The sequence below is a fragment of the Chroicocephalus ridibundus genome, chromosome 8 (assembly GCF_963924245.1).
Source record: "Chroicocephalus ridibundus chromosome 8, bChrRid1.1, whole genome shotgun sequence".
NCBI classification, from domain to species: domain Eukaryota; kingdom Metazoa; phylum Chordata; class Aves; order Charadriiformes; family Laridae; genus Chroicocephalus; species Chroicocephalus ridibundus.
In genome coordinates this window covers 10,850,366-10,868,873 of record NC_086291.1, presented here as the reverse complement: position 1 = coordinate 10,868,873, position 18,508 = coordinate 10,850,366, and the positions used below count along the sequence as shown (strand labels likewise).

At 54.3% G+C, this 18,508-nt stretch overlaps 1 protein-coding gene across 9 annotated transcripts in view; it reads left to right on the top strand.

Annotated features, from left to right (window-relative positions):
- The window catches only part of MAST2 (microtubule associated serine/threonine kinase 2), a 226,814-nt gene extending 222,846 nt beyond the window's left edge, over positions 1 to 3,968 (top strand). For all 9 annotated transcript variants that reach the window (XM_063345048.1, XM_063345051.1, XM_063345047.1 and 6 more), the window contains one exon: positions 592 to 3,968. In XM_063345048.1, coding sequence (XP_063201118.1) covers positions 592 to 2,654 — 2,063 coding nt within the window. In that variant the 3' untranslated portion in view covers positions 2,655 to 3,968. The remainder of the gene's footprint in view (positions 1 to 591) is intronic.
- Positions 3,969 to 18,508: the final 14,540 nt, after the last annotated feature.

Sequence of the window (18,508 nt, the reverse complement as noted above, 5' to 3'; positions counted from 1 at the left end):
CAGGCAGCAAGTCTGTGAAATAAAATGACAGCTGTCATGTCGATTACCTTAAGGATGGATATATTCTCATTCATTGATTCGTCTAAAAATGAAAATCCATACATCCTTTTAAGAATGCATTTGCTGTACTACAGCATCCTTTCACTTTGATGCAAACGTGTATTGCAAGTTGCGGTGTTTTTGTAGCAGTTTGACACATTTTCTAGATTAGTTCGGAGAAAAGGAATCAAAACAGTGTGGCAAAGTCATATTTGAAAATTGAATCAGCTGGTGGAATAAAGAGATTTGCATCTTGAGAATAGTAATGGAACACGTGGTTCATCCACTTGGAGGTTTTCTCAGGAAAAAAAACGTTCTGATAGCAGAGTGTTTCTTACTATATTCTGGTGTTGTGTGACAATGATGTGACTTTTCCGTCAGAGGCCGTGCAATATTACCGTGTGATATTACTGCAGTGCTTTGTGGTAACATGGCATTTTGTCTTTGCTTTGCATATCTTATTTTCAATAATTTGTTTTAATGGCCAAATATATATTAATCATCTTAGTCCTTTTTTTTTCTTTTTCTTTTTTTTTTTTCTCCTCTTTCAAGTTGGTGGCAATTCTTCCCAGAGCAGCTCTCCCAGTTCCAGTGTTCCCAATTCTCCGGCCAGCTCTGGACACATCCGACCCAGCTCTCTGCATGGACTAGCACCAAAGCTTCAAAGGCAGTACAGATCTCCAAGGCGTAAATCTGCGGGAAACATCCCTCTGTCACCGCTAGCTCACACTCCGTCACCAACCCCACAGTCCACGTCACCGCAGCGCTCCCCATCTCCTTTACCGGGACACTCAGTTGGCAGCTCCAGTATTATTCAGTCTTTTCCAGTAAAACTACACTCCTCTCCACCGCTGGTGAGACAAATTTCTCGCCCCAAAAGTGCTGAGCCCCCGAGGTCTCCTTTGCTAAAGAGAGTGCAATCGGCCGAGAAACTGGCTGCCTCGCTGTCCTCTTCTGAGAAGAAGCTGGCTTCCTCGCGTAAGCACAGCTTGGATATCTCTCACTCGGAATTTAAGAAGGAGATGCTACAGAGGGATCCCAGTCTCCAGAGCTTACAAGAATCTGCGAATGAAACAACGGGTGGCAAACTTGGGCTGGCGGAAAAAGGGATGTTGCAGAAGCCGGGTTCTCGGAAGTTGGGTGCTATTCGGCAGGACAGGGTGGAGAGGAGGGAGTCTCTGCAAAAGCAAGAGGCCATCAGAGAAGTAGATTCTTCCGAAGATGAAACGGATGATGGTTCGGAAGATAGTCAGGATGGGAGAAGACTGGACAAGCCCCCTGACGGTGGAGACCAAGGCTCAGATTCTTTTAATGAGGATAATAAGTTTTCGTCTAAATTGGAAAGCAAAGACAGTATTGAAGATGATGCCTTTCTACCTGAAGATCCAAAAGGTACAGAAGATTTGCAGAAGGGAAACAATCAACAAGCCAAGGCTGTTTCAGAGCCACTGCAAATCAGCGTGCACCCTTCCCCATCAGAGGTCCCCCCAAGAACTTCTCCAGAAAAATTAGCTAATTCAGAAAAGCCATTCCTAAGATCAGAAACAGCTGCAAAGGAACAGAAAGTGCCAGAAAACAAAACTTCTGAGTGTCTTGGTCCAAAAGACAAGTCTTCTGAAGCAATCAAAGACCTAGGGAGAACTACAAGTACTCAAAAAACAATAGACCGCACAGAACATGTACAGTGCCCATCTATAAAACTCCTGGGACTTGAAGAAGGTGACTCTTCAGGGGCCTCGTGTGGTAAGCTTGACCTGAAAGACCCTCTGCTAACAGAAAGCAGTCAGAAAAAACAGGATTCCAAACCTCTGCTGGCACTTTCTTCGTGGTGCACGGCAAGCGTGAGCCCTCCGCTCTCGGCGAGCCCCGCGGATCGTGGTGAGAAGGATCGCAAGGAGACCCTTCAGCCTGCACAACAGCACAGCACTTCGTTTCTGTCTCCGGGAAGCGCGAGCGAAACGTCCCGAAAAAGCCCTAGTACTGAAAAGCAGCCCAGCTCGTCCCAGGCAGAGGGTGCTTCAGCCGCCAGCAAAACGAGCCCGGCAGGTCCCGCGTCCTCCACGCTCCTCGTCCCCGGTGCTTTCGAAAGAGCTCTCTCCGTGTCTCAGTTAGTGCCACTAGCTCAGAGCGTGTTAGGCCCTTTGAAGCTCAGTATATCTGTTTCCGGAGAGGTGGAAAAGAGAAAGGATTTCCCCCATTTGGGAGCCTCCTGTAAAGAAGAGAGAGATTCCAAACAAAAAAAGCAGGAAACTTCACAAGCAGGAGCGTGTCAAGAGAAAGCCAAACTATCTAGCACAGACGGTCTGACCACGAGGAGTGGGTCCTGCGCGGAGTCCTTAAACTCGGCAACGTGTCCCGTGGTGGCAAAAAAGGAGGCAGCTTTCTGCAGCGCTAAAACATCTGAAGCGTTGGGAGGTAGCTGCAAAATCACTCCGTCGAAAGAGCCGCCTCACGCTCCTGGACAAGCAGCTCTGAGAGCCTCCCCTCTGCCAGATGGCAGCACGAGGCCCTGTAAAGAAGGGACTCCCGCGCAGGCAAAAAGCAAAGAGGTTGGAAATCAGTTAAAAATACAAGACTTTCCCCTGTCACATGATGGTGCTGTAAAGAAAACATAGCAGCATCCCCGGTACACGTGGACTGGAGCGTTCTACATTCAAAATAGAGACTGCATGTTTGAATTTTGTAATATACACTAATATAAAATAGAACTTGTGTACATCTATTTTTGGGAGGGTTTTTTTCATACTGTTTTTTGTGTTTTTTCATCCTTGCTATTCTATTTTTGTACACAGTAATGCTTGCCGTTTGAGGTCTCTTTAGAACAGGGTATCTTTAAAGCAGGGCTTAAGAAACAGTTTGTTGATTTTTATTTTCTTTTTCCCTTCCAGACCTTTCATTTTGCCCAAGTTGAGGGCCGGTTGTGCTCTTCCCTCTAATTCCACATTTATTTGAGATCCCAAAAATTCTGAGTACAAAAAAAGGCAGCTTACTTTTGAATTTCATTGAAATTCACAATTTTTTTCCTTCGAATTTACAATCCGATGTCCTTTGACAAGCAGAAGAAACTACTCTCTTGTCCGCAAGTTGTTCTGGAACTACAAATCCTCTTCGGTGCAAGTAGAACCTCTTTGTCACCATGTGCATTCCCAGTCCTCCACGCATCCTTAGCGGATACAGAGGCGAGGGACTTGGCTGGAAGGGTCGGACAGAGAGAGAGGACTGTCATCTCTTAATACCAATTAAAATTAAGTTTTCAATGGAATTATCAGAAAGAGAAATCTCCAATCCGTAAGCTGGTTTTTTTTGGGATCGTTTTTACTTATCCTTTATGGGACACATGGCAACTTTTCCCTCTGTTTTTAAAATTTTAGTGATATTTTGTCTTCCTTTCTCTGGCTTCAATTCATAACTTGCCCTGCCTCGGAATAAATGACCCCGGGAAAGGGGTGCCTTGTAGGTCGATTTTAAGGTAGAGAAATCTGTAGTCGCGTGTTCTCCAGTGTGTCTCGGGCAAAGTTATCTCAACGATAAATGACCTTTGGAGACTTTTCCTTCTCTTGGTGAGTCTAAATAGGTAGGGGTTTTAAGGTGTTCCTTAACATTTCGGAATTGGGGCTTGGGAAACTTGCTGAGTTTTCTGCATCTGCCCGTTTTAAAAACTAAAAAAACGAACCTATGAAGAGTTCTGACTCCTCGAGTTCTGTGGACAAGCTGCAAGCAGACTTCAAAACACATGTGATATTTTAAGATTTCAGCTTTGATAGCTAGACCATTTCCACTGCTGAGGTCACTTTCCATTAAAAAAAAATTACTCTTTGCTCTTAGGTTTAGACATTGCTTTGCTTTACGTGTGACCGACTCTGGATAACAGTGCTCTTTGCTGAGGAGTAGATCAGTAATAACACACCAATAAACGTGTCGAGTGGTGATACCTGTAGCACTGTAAGCCATTTCTTCATCCAATTAAAGGTTCCTCTCAATGAACACTCCCATCATTTGTCCCAGATTGTGCTCAGCTTTTATTCTAGTCTTGTCTGAGTGTATCTCCCTGCGGATCACCCGCGAGGTCTAGTATCCTGCTCACTGGCTGACTCCCTTAGAAGCAGAACTGACTGTGCAACAGTATTTCAAGCTAAAACCTGCCTCTCTTGGTCTGATTTCATGACGCCGCCTTCATTGTCTTGGCTTTTTCTGAACTTGGAAGTTTTGATTCGCTTCCCCTACATGCAAATATGGTTTCATATAGGAATATATTTTCTCCATCTCTTTCGACTTGGTTTCAGCTCAATCCACAAATCACCGAAATCTCTGGAATCTCCCCCTGCCTCTTTCTGTATAACCGTTGTTTCCCCCCATTATATACTTGATTTTGGCTGCTTGGATTTCATTTCTGGACCAAGTTTTGGTTTGGTTTGATCTTTTTTTTTTTTTTTTTTATTTTTAAATCATGTTTAAATGAGCGTTTACTCCGTGCGTCTGTGTGAACATGTATGGTGTTGTTGATACACTAACCAAAGCCTCAACGCTCCCAGATAACACGTTAATAAATCTTGCTGTGACGGTGTTGAGAGCAGAGCCTGCTGCGCTGTCTCTTTGCTCTTTTTCCCGGAATTCGTAGCCTACACGTATACACTTGGTTTGCGATTATAAACCGCAGTATTTCCACTGCCTTGTCGAGGTCCTGGGTATCTCCAGCCTCTCCAAGCACTCTTGTTGATGAGCATCATTCTGTGCTGATTTGGAGCGATAGCAAGTAAGGAACAGACTTGGCGGGATCTGGTGATTATCTGGCCGGTTTCCTCCCCGATGGGTTGATCTAATAAGAAAGTGCTGAGAAACAAGGTCCGATTGGCAGTACGCTGTATGGTAAAATGGGCAGGAACAGTGAAAAATTGATTCAGCATCCTGAGTAATTGCAAAGACAAGCCTCAAGCTTATCTCCTGAGAGCACCTAACCTTAGCAAGATGGAAGTCTCTGTATCAGTTTAGTGGTGAGCCCGGAGCTGGTGAGAACGTGGTCCGACCTGGCTGTTCCCTGGGTGGCAGGTGCCTGTTTCCTTCTCCTTGCGGTGGCACGGCTCCTCCAGTGAGCGTGCTCCTGGGGCATCCATGAGGGGCTCTGCGTTTCACAAACCTAAGGGGAAAGCCAACCACCGCTCTTAGGAGAGAGGAGTTTGTAACCTGGCTCATCCCAGCAGGTTGGGATGGGACCCTCTGGAGGTACCAGCTGTGTTAGCCGCTGGCTCCCTCCCTTCGCAGCCGGTGGTTACAGCGCTGAATCGTAGAGTTTTATCCTTTCTCATGCATAAAGAGAGGAGTGAAAAACCTCGCTGTGTCCCAGCTTTTGCTGCTTTTGCCTGGTTTGGCCGAAGAAGAGGTGAGGTATATTTCGTCACCTCTTTTGTAGCTATGGTACAGAAAGCGATCAGTGCAATTTAAAAAAAACCCAGGTTTTTTGGAAGCCAAAGCCAAGCAGCGTTACCAGGGAAGCATCCTAGTGAAGCCCCGTACCCCCTGCTCCTGGTCAGTCCTGCAGTTTCCCTCAGAGTGCCAGGTGCACCGTCATCCCGGTTCCACCTTCTGTCAAATTTAGACAGTGCACCTTAGCAAAAAGTTTGGGCAAAAAGACTTTTTCTATAAAATTTTGCTAATAAACCAGGTTTATTATCCAAGACTTATTCCTTGCTCTGCTAATTGCTTAAATACCTTCTCAAATAAGCTCGCAAAAACGTGTTGGGGAGGAGCGAGGTGCTGGAAGAGCTGTGTGTGAAGAGCAAGAGTGCCTTCCCCAGCGCGGGATCGGACCCGCGGTACCCAAGCGATGCGCTCAGCGAGCCGAGGGCTCGGCCTCCGTGGATAACCCCGAGTCGGACGGGCGGGAAGTGGAAGTTGCGTGCGCGTGGTGTGCATTGGGTGAATGAGCCGTGCGCGGAACCATCCCAACACCCTGCTTTCCTGCTTCGGTTCCCTCTTTTCCTTCTGTTGGCTTGGATGCGTCTCCCGCTTCTCATCCGTGCTGGGATGACGGCATCAAAGCTGGTTCCAGCCTCTGCAGCTCCTCTCTGCTCCTGCGTCCTGCCCCATGCCTCATTTCAGTGTTATTTTTACCCTTTGTCTCTTACTGTTGCAAACTGAGAGAAATGGATGATATTTATTGTAAATATTAGACTTTAGCATTGTAACGGCCACTCCTGGGTCCGAATGTCAGAGGCCTTTGGCTGCTAATATACTAAAGAGTGCTTGCCGGGGAAGGGGTAGGAGTGACCAGTGGTTTTGGTTGCCACACTTGCATTAAGGTGTGATTTGGAGTATTTTAAATCTTTTTTTTTTTTTTTTTTTTTTTCTTCTTCTCTTCCAAAGAGGGGAGGATAAAGTCTTTCTCTGGTTTTCTCTTACTGGATGTGAAGGATAATTCTGTACTTCTAGTAGAAGATTTGACAGAAGTGTGTGTTTACGTTGTGTTCGATTACCATATCCAGGTGGCTGGGAGAGCACCTCCCGAGCTGGGCTCTGCCGAGCCGTGTCACTCAGCACTTACCTAGGTAACGAGAAAGTGTGGAATTTCTGTGTTTTTAGAAACTTGAACAATTGCCACATAATAGCGGTGCAATAATTTTTATTCATGTTGTACCTGCATGTCGATGTTCAAATCCTCCTCCAAAATAAATAATTTTTTTTTTTTTTTTTTTTTTATACATAAATTCAAACTCGTGTGTGTCTCTTGTTTGGTCTCCCTGAAGGACTGGGGTGGGGGGTGCGGCTCAACCGGCTGCTTGGCAGGGCAGAAAATAGCCAGCGGAGTGTCTGGGTGTCGGAGTAAATCTGCCCTTTGGCTATTTGGGATGTATGGGCCAGATGTATGGATAAGCCAAACCTTTCCACGCTGAAACTCAAGCCCAGAATTTACCAGCCTCCACCGAGAGCCCCTGAAGTGTATCGTGTCCTGTGTCTCGGCTAATGCAGGGTCCTCCTGGTCAGTCCCTACTTAAAGGGGTAAAAAAATGTAGCTGAGCAACAGAAGAAAACAGCCAGACAAGGAGAGGACGGGACTGACGGCCATTGAGCACCACAGCTGATGGGCCTATGAATGATGTGCAACTACATAAAATCCGAAGGGCAGCGGCTGCCAGCAGCACGGGAACGGCATTGGCTTGCATTAGCCAAACGGCACGAGGCAGCAGGAGCTACGTAGCCCCTTTGTGCACCCACTTATTTAGGCTCTCGTGCTAATATATCACCCAAAACCTTTCCAAAACCAGCCCTTTGCTTTTAACATCCGCAGGTGTGCACTCGCCACCTGAAAAGCCTTCAAAGGCTTGTTCCTCTCCTTGGAAATAAAGAGCTGGGGAGACGCTGGTGTCTGGGGGGTTGGACTCAGCCTTGTTCGCTGCTACCGAGGATGTTCAAAACATCCCGTGTCCTCGTTCTCCGGGGAAGCTGCCGAGCAGAAGTTGGGGACGAAGCACAGCTCCATCCACGGGAGACTTGCGGTGCCTCTGCCGGCAGCCTCTCGCTGCGCCGGCGGTCGTCATTGCTGACGTCAGTTCATAAAAGAGTGATATTCCTGCCCACGCGGAGAGGGACGGCACGGCTCGAAGGGACAGGAGGCACAGAGGGAGAGGAGGTTGTTACATCTCCTGCAGCATTGAGCAAAATGGCCTTTCTCTGGCACGGCGGGAGGCTGTGATGGCTCCGGGCAGGGACCTGGTGCAGAGCAAGGGCTGGCCGTGACCCAGGGACCGAGTCCAGAGCATCACCTCCACCGCCGCAGGGGGCCAGGAGCATCGCTCTCGTCCCGCTCCTTGGGGACGAGCAGAGACATGGCAACAAGAGCTTTTCAAATTACATCTTCGTGGGAACATCCCGCTTTTCTCCTTTTTTAAGACTTAGTAGCTGGAGTTTCATTAGGGTTAAGTTTAAAGTCTGCAGCCCTCCTGTAGAGGTTCCCCTAGTCAGAAATAAATTGCCCGTAGTCCACAGTAGTTTGTTCTTCCAGAGGATTAAGCCGCAGCAAATCAGGGCCATTTTCCTCCTGAATGACGGCATGCACGAGGGCGGCTCAGGGTGCTTTGATGCCCGCTCCCTGATGCTGACACGGAGATTTGAATCCTTCCCCTGGGATCAGAGGGTGCGAGCGAGGCCCCGGGCAAAGTCCCGCTGCCGGCAGGCAGCTTACCAGGAATTTCAAAGATGGGAATTAGGGGGAAAGCCGAAACAACCCGTAGGGGTGCTCAGCCCCTAGCTGTTGACAGCCTGCCCCGGAGGGAAAGTGCAGCTGGAATTGCTGTCGGATGCACCAAACAGCAACATGTGGCCCCGTCAAATTCTGGCACCTGCAGCAGCAGCACAGGGGGACATCAGGGCTTGTCGCCTCTGCCAGCCTCTTCCCCCTTTTTTGGGGCCTTTTAATAATAATAATAAGTGGTGCGGGAGGGCTGGGCTGCCTTGTGAGCAGGGAAAAGTCGCCCCACGGGAGGTTTTGCAGCAGTGTCCTTCAGGGCGAAGCTGAGCGAGGGGCACGTCCCCGGGGCTGGGAGGGTTTGTCCATCCCGGTGAACTGCGTGATGCTCCTGTGAGCTTACGGTTCTGACTTCGCCTGGGTTTAGGTGAGACCAGACTGGGCCAGGCCATTTCCCCCCGGACCAGCTGCCAGAAGAGGAACACGTGGGATTTCAGCCCCCAGCCCAGGCGCTGGCTGCAGCTAAAAGGGGACCCAGGTTGCAAAGTGCTGATTCCCGCTTGGTTTGGAGGGAGGTTGGACCTGGAAAGCTGTTACTGGCCAGATGATGCCCAATAATACCTGTCAGCCGTGTGGGAGGATGAGTTTATTGTGCCTTTGTGTGCATTAAAAAAAAGAAATTCAATGCGTTTTGCTTCAAATCGGGGTTTTACTGGCAGAACCAGGCTCTCTCGGAGCGTTGCTCCTCTGTCCCTTCCTGGGGATGTTTCTCCTCTGGCCTCGCCTGGCATGGTGGGGTTGGTGGCCGCCTGTGACCTGCAGCCATGGGGCTGTTCCCGTCCCCTTGAGCCGCTGCCTGGACCTCTGGGTCTCCCCCCTGACAGCAGCGGCATTTCCAGGCCCCCAAATCCTCTGGGCTTTGCAGTCTGGGGGCTCATTTGCCCCCAGTGCCAAGATGCAGCAGCAGCCCATGGGGACACACCCATGCTTTGGGGGGGGTTGTAGCCGCCCTTGGGTGTGGGGTACAAGTGTGGGGGTGCTCCCCAGCTGTCCCCCAAGAAATGGCGCAAGAAGAGCCATAAGCAGGGACAGTGGCAGCATCCCTGGCAGCTGGTGGCCCACGGTCCCTCCGATGCAGGGGGATTGGGGCCAGGTCAGCCTCGCCTGCAGGTGCTTTTGCCTGGAATTTGTCCCAGGGATGTCGTATGTGTCACCCTGGACTTGTCGTCTCCACTTGGACACGTTCAGCTCACCAGGGTTAAAACCCACCCGAAAAACCCACCGTCTCCCTCCGCTCTGGAAAGCCCCAGAGCAGGGACATGGTGCTAATTGCCGAGGGTATTTACCGTGGCTGATTGCTCCTCCATCCCTCCTGCCGCCCGTCCTCGGGGACACAAGTGGGATGGCCCATCTGGAGTTTTCCAGCGGGGAAAGCCTGGTTTCAGGGGGCAAAGGGAGAGGTTTCAGTGCGGCAGAGGGATGCTGTGATTCCTGGGGCTGATGTCCAGCTGGGCACAGCAAGGAATGGGACTTGAGGGGAACCTGGGACGTCTCATGGCTGTCACCCCGAATGGCACCGCCTGCCCCCAGTGTGGAGCCCGGACGTTCACCGAGTGCGGGGAGGCTGAGATTTGGGGTGGTGAGCAGCTCTCTGTGGCTCCACAGGATTTAACCCTTCGCGTCTGGCTCTGCCCTGTGCAACCTCGTTCCCCCTGGCCATGGAAGCCCCCGGTACTGCCCCCCCTCTCCCGCCTCCATCATGTGCCAGTGGGCTTTATATTTTAAATGCTGATTAGGGCTGACCTCATATTTCAGAGCTTACTTCATAGGCGCTAATGAGGGATTAGGAATGTTAAGCTAATTAGCAATCAGCAAACGAGGGCTCAGTCTGTCTTCTCAGCCTGACATGCTGTCAATGAACCAGTTATTTGATGATTATCGTAAACCCGCTCAAATGGGCTAGCTAATTCTGATGGGCAGCAGGGAACCGGGGCGAGCCGCGGCCCAGGCGATGGGAGCCCATGGCCCTGCATGGCTCTGGACACTGTCCTTGGGCTTGAGGGTGCAGGGCACCTGGTCCTGGAGCCAAAAGATTTAATGGATAAATAAATCGGAAGGGTTTTTTTTCCAGCTCACATTTATTGAGTGATACTCTGACCCATCTGCGTGCCCAGTCTCACTGCTCTGGGAGAGGCTCTACCTGATGGGCCACCTAAGGGGGAATTTGGCCACCCCTGGATGCTGCTCAGCTCTGTGGCGGCCAGGAATCCCATGACCGCATTGGGACTTGGAGCTGGTGACGAGCCCTGGGGACATATTAGTCCTGTGCCTGGCTCATGGCAGGGGCTGTGGCTGTATTTTGGGGTTTGCAGACGGTGCGGTCAGAGGTCTCCTTCTGGCGGGGGCTCAGCTCCAGCCAGGACATGGGGCTGGGGTCCCCTCCAGCCCTTGATGGGAAGGACCATCCGGGGACGGATCCGTCCTGCCCCACAGCCGTGCCCTTCCCCATGTGCCACCCCAGCTTGGCAGCCTGGGAGCTAAAAATAAGTGAAAGGCAGGGGATAACCGGGTGCCTAAATATATCCTGTCTTTAATTAGCGCCAGGCGACTGCCTCGCAGTCACGTCCGACAGCCTGCTAATCCCACTAAGCTGCGCCCGCGTCAGAGGGCTCCCCCGAACGGCCTCCCCGGGCTCCAGCCATCGGAGCATCCTCGCCGCCGGTCAGCTTATTCGCGCCAGCCCTAATCGTGGTCCCGGCGTGACGGGGGGATGGCGGCGTGGGAGGGCTGCGTGACGCGGGGTGTTAAATCGGCACGGAAGCTGGGGGGGGTCAGTGGCGCGCCAGGGCTGGTGATACCCTGGGGCAGGAGCACCCACAACCTGCCACTTTTTTCCTGCGCCACTCATCCCTCCTTGCCCTTCCCCTCGCCCGCCTGACCTGACGTACCTGTCGTTTCCTCAGGCCGGGGCTGCCTGGGAACCTCTCCGGCAGCGGGATGCTTTCCCACCCCACTGCCTGCGGAGCTCCGATGTGCGGGGCTGTGGTTGAACTCAATGGGGTCGGGCTGGGAGAGCATCCTGCTCCCCCACATCTCACCTGGGAACATCCCGGCTCTCCCTGGGGCAGTGGGCCAGGCAATATTTAACCCATTGCAGCTCCATCCGGCTCTGTGGGGCGATTGAATGAAATCCTGTGTCGCACCACGGCTGTGGCTGCTGGTTTCAGCATCCTCTTGCATTTCTAATACATACATATATTTATTTTTCTGGTTTGCCCCTTCGCGAGGGCACTGGGTGCCAGCAGGGAGGGATGCAGAGGAGGATGGGCTAAACCCATGGGCCTGGTGGCTGCAGACTCCTCTCTGCTCAGCAGCCGTCTCTTCCCCTTTACTCAAAGGCCAGATTCCCCGCAAAGCCGGCTCCCGGGAAGCTCCGCAGGCAGCGCAGTGGCGGGGGCAGAATCCCCGCGGGGTTTCCCTGGTGTCCCGCGAAGCGTATGACCAAGCCACCCCCGCTTCTGTCAGCGAGGACACAGGTCTCGCCGGGCTGGGAATAAGCCTGGGCTTTGCTCTGGCAACCCCCGTTAATCCTGGAGGGGCAGGTCTCTGGGAAAGGTGCTGCCCTTCCAGGTCACCGGCAGCAGAGGTTTATGTTTCCCATTAGACGAGCCCGGCTGGCTACCTTTAATCTCCCAGCCTGAGCCAAGTGCCTGGGACAGAGCCAGGTGCTATCCCTCTAAGCTGGGTCTTTTCCGCAGCATCCGTCTCCCCGCTGCGCTCCGGAGCTCGTGGCCTCTCTGGGGCAAGATCCCGACATCTCAGGCACAACCCAGGGGGTCTGCAGATCTCTTCCCCCCACTCCCTGCCTCAGTTTCCCCTTACCAGTGCGATCCCAGTGCGGTGCAGTGCCTCGGACCTCCTCACTCTGCCAATGCGGGATGCTCCCCAGGGCAGCTGGACTGGCCGGGGCCGTGGGGGCAGAGCCCCACATCTGCTCCCCAGGAGCTGCTTTGTCATGTGGAAAGTTTTCCAGCCATAATATAAAATTCCATGTAGTCCTTCCCCAGCTTTCCCTCCATGGGAAAACCCCGGGTGGTGAAAAATTGTGTTGGTCAGATTTTCCTGGGCAGGAGGTGGTCGGGGCCGGGGGGGGGCGAGCATCAAAGTGAGCCCACAGGGATGCTACCGGCTGTAAATCCCCAGCCTTTCCTGGGAGCCAGGTGCCACAGCCAGCCCTCGTCCCAGCTCTCGGTGCCACCTGCCTAACTGGGAACCAGTGCCTGCCCCTGCTCAGACGCATTTGCTTGACGAGCAGCAGCACCCGGGGCTGTTACGCTGCCCTCCGTCCTCTGCTGCTGCCGCATTGCACCCTCCCGTGGTTTCGGGTCCAGCTCGTGGGTGGCAGCTGCCAAAAATGTTGTGCTGATCCCGCATCTCTCTGAAGTGGCCGGGGTGGCTTTGGGGAAGGTCTTCCTCAGCTCCAGCCCTTCCCAGTTACTGACTGGGGGGAGACGGAAGGAGAGACGTGGCTTTGCAGGGAGCGGAGCAGGGCTTCGGGCTGTGCCTTTGCTTCCAACAGGGAAGGGATGGCTCCATGGCCCTGAAAAGATGGATGTTGCGGGAGTTTGTGAATAAAAATTGCAGGAGCGGCATTCCTGGGAGGAGGCAGCTTCCAGGGATTGCCATCCACATGCAGCGTTGTCCTGGTGCGAGCCCAGAGCTGAGCTGGGGCTTCATCCCGTGGTCCTCCATCGCCCAACCCTGCTCCCTCCCAGCTCCGGTGCCGGGGCAGCACCTTTCCCTGACCCTCGGCTGTGATTTTTGGCTTTACAGGCCGACACCTGAAGCGGAACCTCGCCGGGGCCGGCACTCCCCGTCCATGACTCCTGCTCACCGCGCCGCTGGCTCCGCTGAGGATGTTTGAACAGTTTCCCTCAATCCCCAAGAAAAACAGACTGAAGCAGAGCGCGGGCGCCTTCTGCAAACAGGGCGGCATGAAAAGCCCGTTTCCTCCCGTCCCCGTCCTCTCGTTCTCCGACAGCCGCGTCCGCTTTGCTGGACCTGAAAAGGAGAAGATTAAAATGTGCTTTTAACCGTTTCCAGCCATAAGTTTGCTGCTGTGCCACCCCGGGACGCTTCCCTGCTCAGCTGCTCACCGCGGATTTTAAAAGCAAAGGGGCTCCTGTTGCCTCCCTCGTCAGTGTAGAAGTTGATGCGGATGTTGGATGCTCGTTAATTTTGGAGCTGTCATTCGTTAGGGTGCTCCTTAACCCTGCTGGTGCCATCAGGTTTGCCCACGGGGTCTGGCTGGGGATGCACGTTCCCATGGCGGCAGGGGATGCTCGTCCAGGGTTGGGGGGGGGGGGGGCCACGCTGGTCCCCAGTGCCGCCCACTTCCCCTGTTACTCATATGAGAAAGATGAGGGTGTTAAGGGGATGAGGGGGGAGCAGGACCCCTTTGTGCTCCCGCAGCCCCCCCGTTTCCATGTCCCGTCTTCCCCAGTTGCTTTAGCCATGAGGCACTTGGCACCAACCCAGCCCTCGGCGAGGGGAAAAGCGCCACCATTCCCCCAGCGTGGGGCTGCCCCCCCACCCCCACCCCCCCCCCGGCTGCCGCGCTTTGGGCTTCCCTCATCCTGCTCCCACCCCGGTGGCAGTGGGGCGGCCCATCCCCTCCCCAGCTGCTGCTGGTGGCACAATGGGGGGTCTCTGGCTGGATTCTGGTGCCAGGAATTGTGTGTGTGGGGGGGTGACCCCTTTGCGCCCGCAGGTGCTCCCCTGGAAAGCAGAGCGTTGCCGGCAGCGGGCAGGGACAGGGTTTGGCTGCGTCCCCGGTGATGGATTCCAGATGGCCCATGGGCGCATGGGCGCTTTTTTTTTCGGCAGCTGGGCTGCAAGAGGGTCCCGTCCAAAGCCAACATCCGTCAGAAGGTGGCTGGCAGGGCCAGGAGGAGGAGGAGGAGAAGAAGAGAAGGAAGAGGAGGGGAGTGGTTTTATTCCCTTGGCCGCTGGCTCACGGGGCCTCGCAGGGCTGACTCCGTTTCTCCATCCCATCCATCTCCTCCCATCCCTGCTCCAGAGGCTGGTGGCAGCGCAGGCGCATTTCCTGCTGCCTAAAAATATTCGGGATGTGGGCAGGGGGGGCTTTGCCTGCCTGCCCTGCCCTGCCGGGGGTGTCACCTGTGCCCCACGCCGCGTGGGTGTAGGGGCACGTGGGGACCGTCCCCTGCGTGGCAGGAGGGGACAGCCCAGGTCTGGGGGCTGGTCAGGAGGAAGATGCTCATCCTCATCATCTTGGGGGCACCAAAAGGCCATCTGAGCGTGCGAGCTCCCGGGTCCTCTGAAAGGGGCATGGTTTGGGAGGAAGGTGCGCAGCCCTGGAGCAGTTTGGGTTTCCCACCCTGAGCGAGGCTGGGATTTATCTGACAGGTTCAGAAACCGACCTCTGAGCGGAAAATGATGGTGACGGACACCTGCACCTGCAGTGAGCCCCAGTGTGGGGGCGATTTCTCTCCCTCGCTGCCAAGGAGGGGTGCCGTGTCCTCAGAGGGGCTGTGGGAGCTGCGCGCTGTGGTGCCGAACCCAAAACCCCCGGCAGAAAGGGCAGCTGAAGCCTCCCTCCGCAGGGAAAAGCCACGAGGGGCGAAGGGGCCGTGCATTGCCTGCACCTTGCTCCCAGCAAGACGTTTCCTTCCTGCAGCAGCAAGAAATTTCTCCTAGAAATTACAAATACAAAGAATTATGCCTTGAAGTAGGAAGAAAAAAAATAAGAGCAACACGGAGAAGGAAAGGAAAAAAAAAAAAAACCCCAACAACCCACCCCGTGCCCGGATCAAAGCCGTTTGGAAGCCCTTGGACAGAAATATTCCCCGGTTTCTTTGGCCAAGCCGCCGCAGTGAAAGGCCGCTTTGTTCCCGGGCTCTCGGCCTCACGTTTGCCCCTGTGGACTTTGCTCCCGCCGCAGCCGGGGATGCTGCTCCCTGCTGCCCCGCGGCTCTGCCGGGACAGGTGCCGGGGGCCGGCCGGGCTCCGGCTCGGCGGCAGGGCTTTGATGGGCGCAGAGGAGCAGGATGGGCAACCGCTGCTGCTCCTCATCCCCCGCTGCCCACCCACCACCGAGGGCAGGTATGAAACACCCCGAGCTATTTATTCCGTGAGTGATGTGCGGCCAAGTGGCCTTACATTCCTGCTCACCCCCTCTTCCGCCCCGATTCCTGTCTTCTCTTCACATCTTCCCAAAGTTAAGGCCAAAGTTACACTCTTTTTTTTTTTTTTTTTTTAAAGCTATTTTTGTTGTCCCAGCCTATTTCATCAGCTGCGTCACCCCGTGAAACTGGAATTTCCCTTCAGTAGCTGCTTCTAAGTACAGGGGCTCATCATCTCTGCAGGGCTGGGGACAACCAGGTTTGGCCAAAGTTCCCCTTGCCAGAAGCAGGGAGAATTGGGGTCCTACATCCTGTATCCTCCAGGTTCCGTATCCTCCAGATCCCACATCCCAAGGTCCCAAATCTCCTGGGTCCCAAATCCCCAGGTCCCGCCTCCCCCTGGAACTGCATCCCCAAGTGTCGCATCCCCAAGGACGTGCATCCCCAGGCCCTATATCCCCCTGGATCTGCATCCCCAATTGTCGCATCCCCAAGGACTTGCATCCCCCAGTCCCACATTCCCAGGTCCCTCATACCCCCTGGAAGAACATCCCCAGCTCCTGCGCTGAGGAGAGGAGGCAATTCAGCTTTAACTCTGAAGTGTCTCACATTAGACCAGTTTAAACCCTCTCCAGATCTCGGACGTGGTCACGGTGACTGGTTTCAGTGGATCTAACGTGGGGTGGGAGGGGTGGCTCTGGCCGAAGCCCAGCCCGGAAAGCTGGGCCGGGCTCTGGCTCAGCCCCGGGATGCGGTGGGGAATGCTGCCCAGAACAGGCCGGCCCTGTGCAAAAATGGGAACCTGTGTTGCAGATGAAAAGTGCTTTCTTTGGGTAGGATGTTTGTGTTTCCTTTGGCAGAGCGGCAGCGGGAGCGTGCACAGCACCTGCCCGGGGCGGGCGGGCTGGCTCTGCTCCCAGCCAGCCCCTTCCCTTGAAGGTGGGAGGAAAGGGAAAAAGTTTGGAAAACGCTCCGACGCTGGTTCCGCTTGAAGCAGGCTTGTGGCGAGTGGGTGCCTCGCCTGCAACAGCAGCCCGAAAAGCTGGGATCTCTCCCAGGACACCATGCAGGAGCCCAGGGAAAGGTTTATCTGACACCCTGACGGCACCGGTGGGATGGAGGGACACATCCCGGCCCCTGCCCTCCCGGCAGCCCAGTCTGCCCAAGATACTCCATCGAAGGCCGTGCCTTTGCTCGCCCCGGGGCCCTGTGACAGTTAATGCTCCTCTTCCTGCTCCTTATCCCTCTTCTGGGAACCGGCCCCTGCATTGCTCTGGTTTGCATCAGGGCTTGGAGGCCGAGCCAGCTGGGCGTGAGGAGCCGGAGCTGCCCGCGCTCCTCCTCCCGCTCCGAGGGGGAGCCCGAGGCTCTGCCCTTGGCTCGGGTCTGGGGGCGATGGGGAAGGGAAGGGGCTCCGGGGGGTGATGGCATTGCAGAGGAGAGGAGGGAGACCACAGGGAAGCTGGAGACGGGCTTTGCTCCGTGGTGTTCAGGCTCGGGAAGAGCGGCCGGGCCGTCATGGCTGAGATGTTTCCCAGGAGCCACCACCACCAAGGATGGGTTTGGGGGCAGAAGTGGGGGCAGCAGCCCTGGCTGCTGCTCTGCAGCTTTCCTTCCCTGCTCCGCCATGTCCCCTGCCCCAGGGAGCACAAAGCCACCAAGCAGAGGGTGCCCCGGCAGCTTGTCCCTACCCATGACTTCTCCACAAAAGCCAGTTTGATTTCTCCAGGGAAACAGTTTTGCCACCAGGAAGCGCAGATTTGATGAAAATTCAGGGAGAAAATAGCAGCCAGTGAAGTGGTTTGTCTCACTCGGGGTGATGCCTCCGTCCTCCAAACCTTCCTGGGCGTTTAGATTGTGTCAGTAGGGAAAGGCTAACGCTGGTGTGGGACTGTCCCAGCTGAACCAAAATTGTTGTGGTGGGTTTCCTCCCCCGCCCCCGCGAAAATATTGTCCAGAGTCAAACTTTGTATTTTAACATTTTGTTCCAATTTGGATGCAACCCGGTGAGTGAGATGACGAGATTTCCCATGAAATGGGGATTCTGGGTCCGTGGCCAAGCCTAATCTGCCGGTTTTACTTAAAAGCCGCCAGCCCCTGCTCCAAGCTTGGACGTGATGCTCCAGGGAGGGAAATGCAGTGTCTCACGTCTGGCTGGGAGGAATCGTGGCTCGTGGCCAGGGCGGACGCTCCTCCATCCCCCTCGTGTCTCCCCGGGGCTCGGCCAGGCTGTGCGTCCCTAGGGGGTGTCCTGCTCCCAGCGGATGAAGGCTGCACCCTCCTCCCTGGGCACCTTCCCACACTGGTCGTGGTGGGGACTGGTGTGAGAAGAAGCCACCTTGAGCATTTCCGTGCTCAGTCGCTTCGTTCATGGCAGATGGGTCCCACGCACCAGCCGTGTTTGTTGGAGCGCGAGGGAGGGGACAGGCGACCACGTCCATCATGGTTTCCTTAGGGAAGCCCCCCACACTTTTCGGCAGCTCATGGAGCCATGGAGACCACTTTAGCTGCCTTACCATGTGTTCATGACCGTGGCTGTGGTACTTTGAGCTGTGGGTGGTGGTTACGTTGCTCCCCTTGCCCAGCAGCATGGTGTCTATTAAACTGAACTATTAGACTAAAATGTCTATTTTAAGATCAGAAACCCAGGAGGGGAAGCAGAACTGCTTGGTCGTTGCAACAAGCTCATGGCTTTCAAACCAAGCTTTGATGGTCCGAACCAAACCCCGATACCTTCATTGAGGCATTTTGGCTGGCGGAAAGATTGGTTTTTGGAGATTGTTCGCGTTTTTTTCCCCAGACTTTTTCCCCATGGGGAAGATCCTCCCATGCTTCTCCCACTGCAACCATCTCCTGCCCTTGGGGAACAGGAATCCCACGAAAGCATCCTGGGGCATCTGTCCATCCATCCCGCACTCTGCCCTGTGGTGCCATGCCCGGGGGTGCCTGTCCATTGCTGGCCCCTGGGAAGGGGCCTGCGTATGACTTGGGGAGACCCAGGGGACTTGGAGGAAGCTCTGCATCATTGCCAAGGATGGAAAAATCCCAGGGATCTGCCCTTTCTCCAAGAAGACATCTGAGCTGGGAGATGTTTTTCTTTCCATCCAGTCAGCACAGCCGCTTGGAAATTTCCTACGCCGGCTCC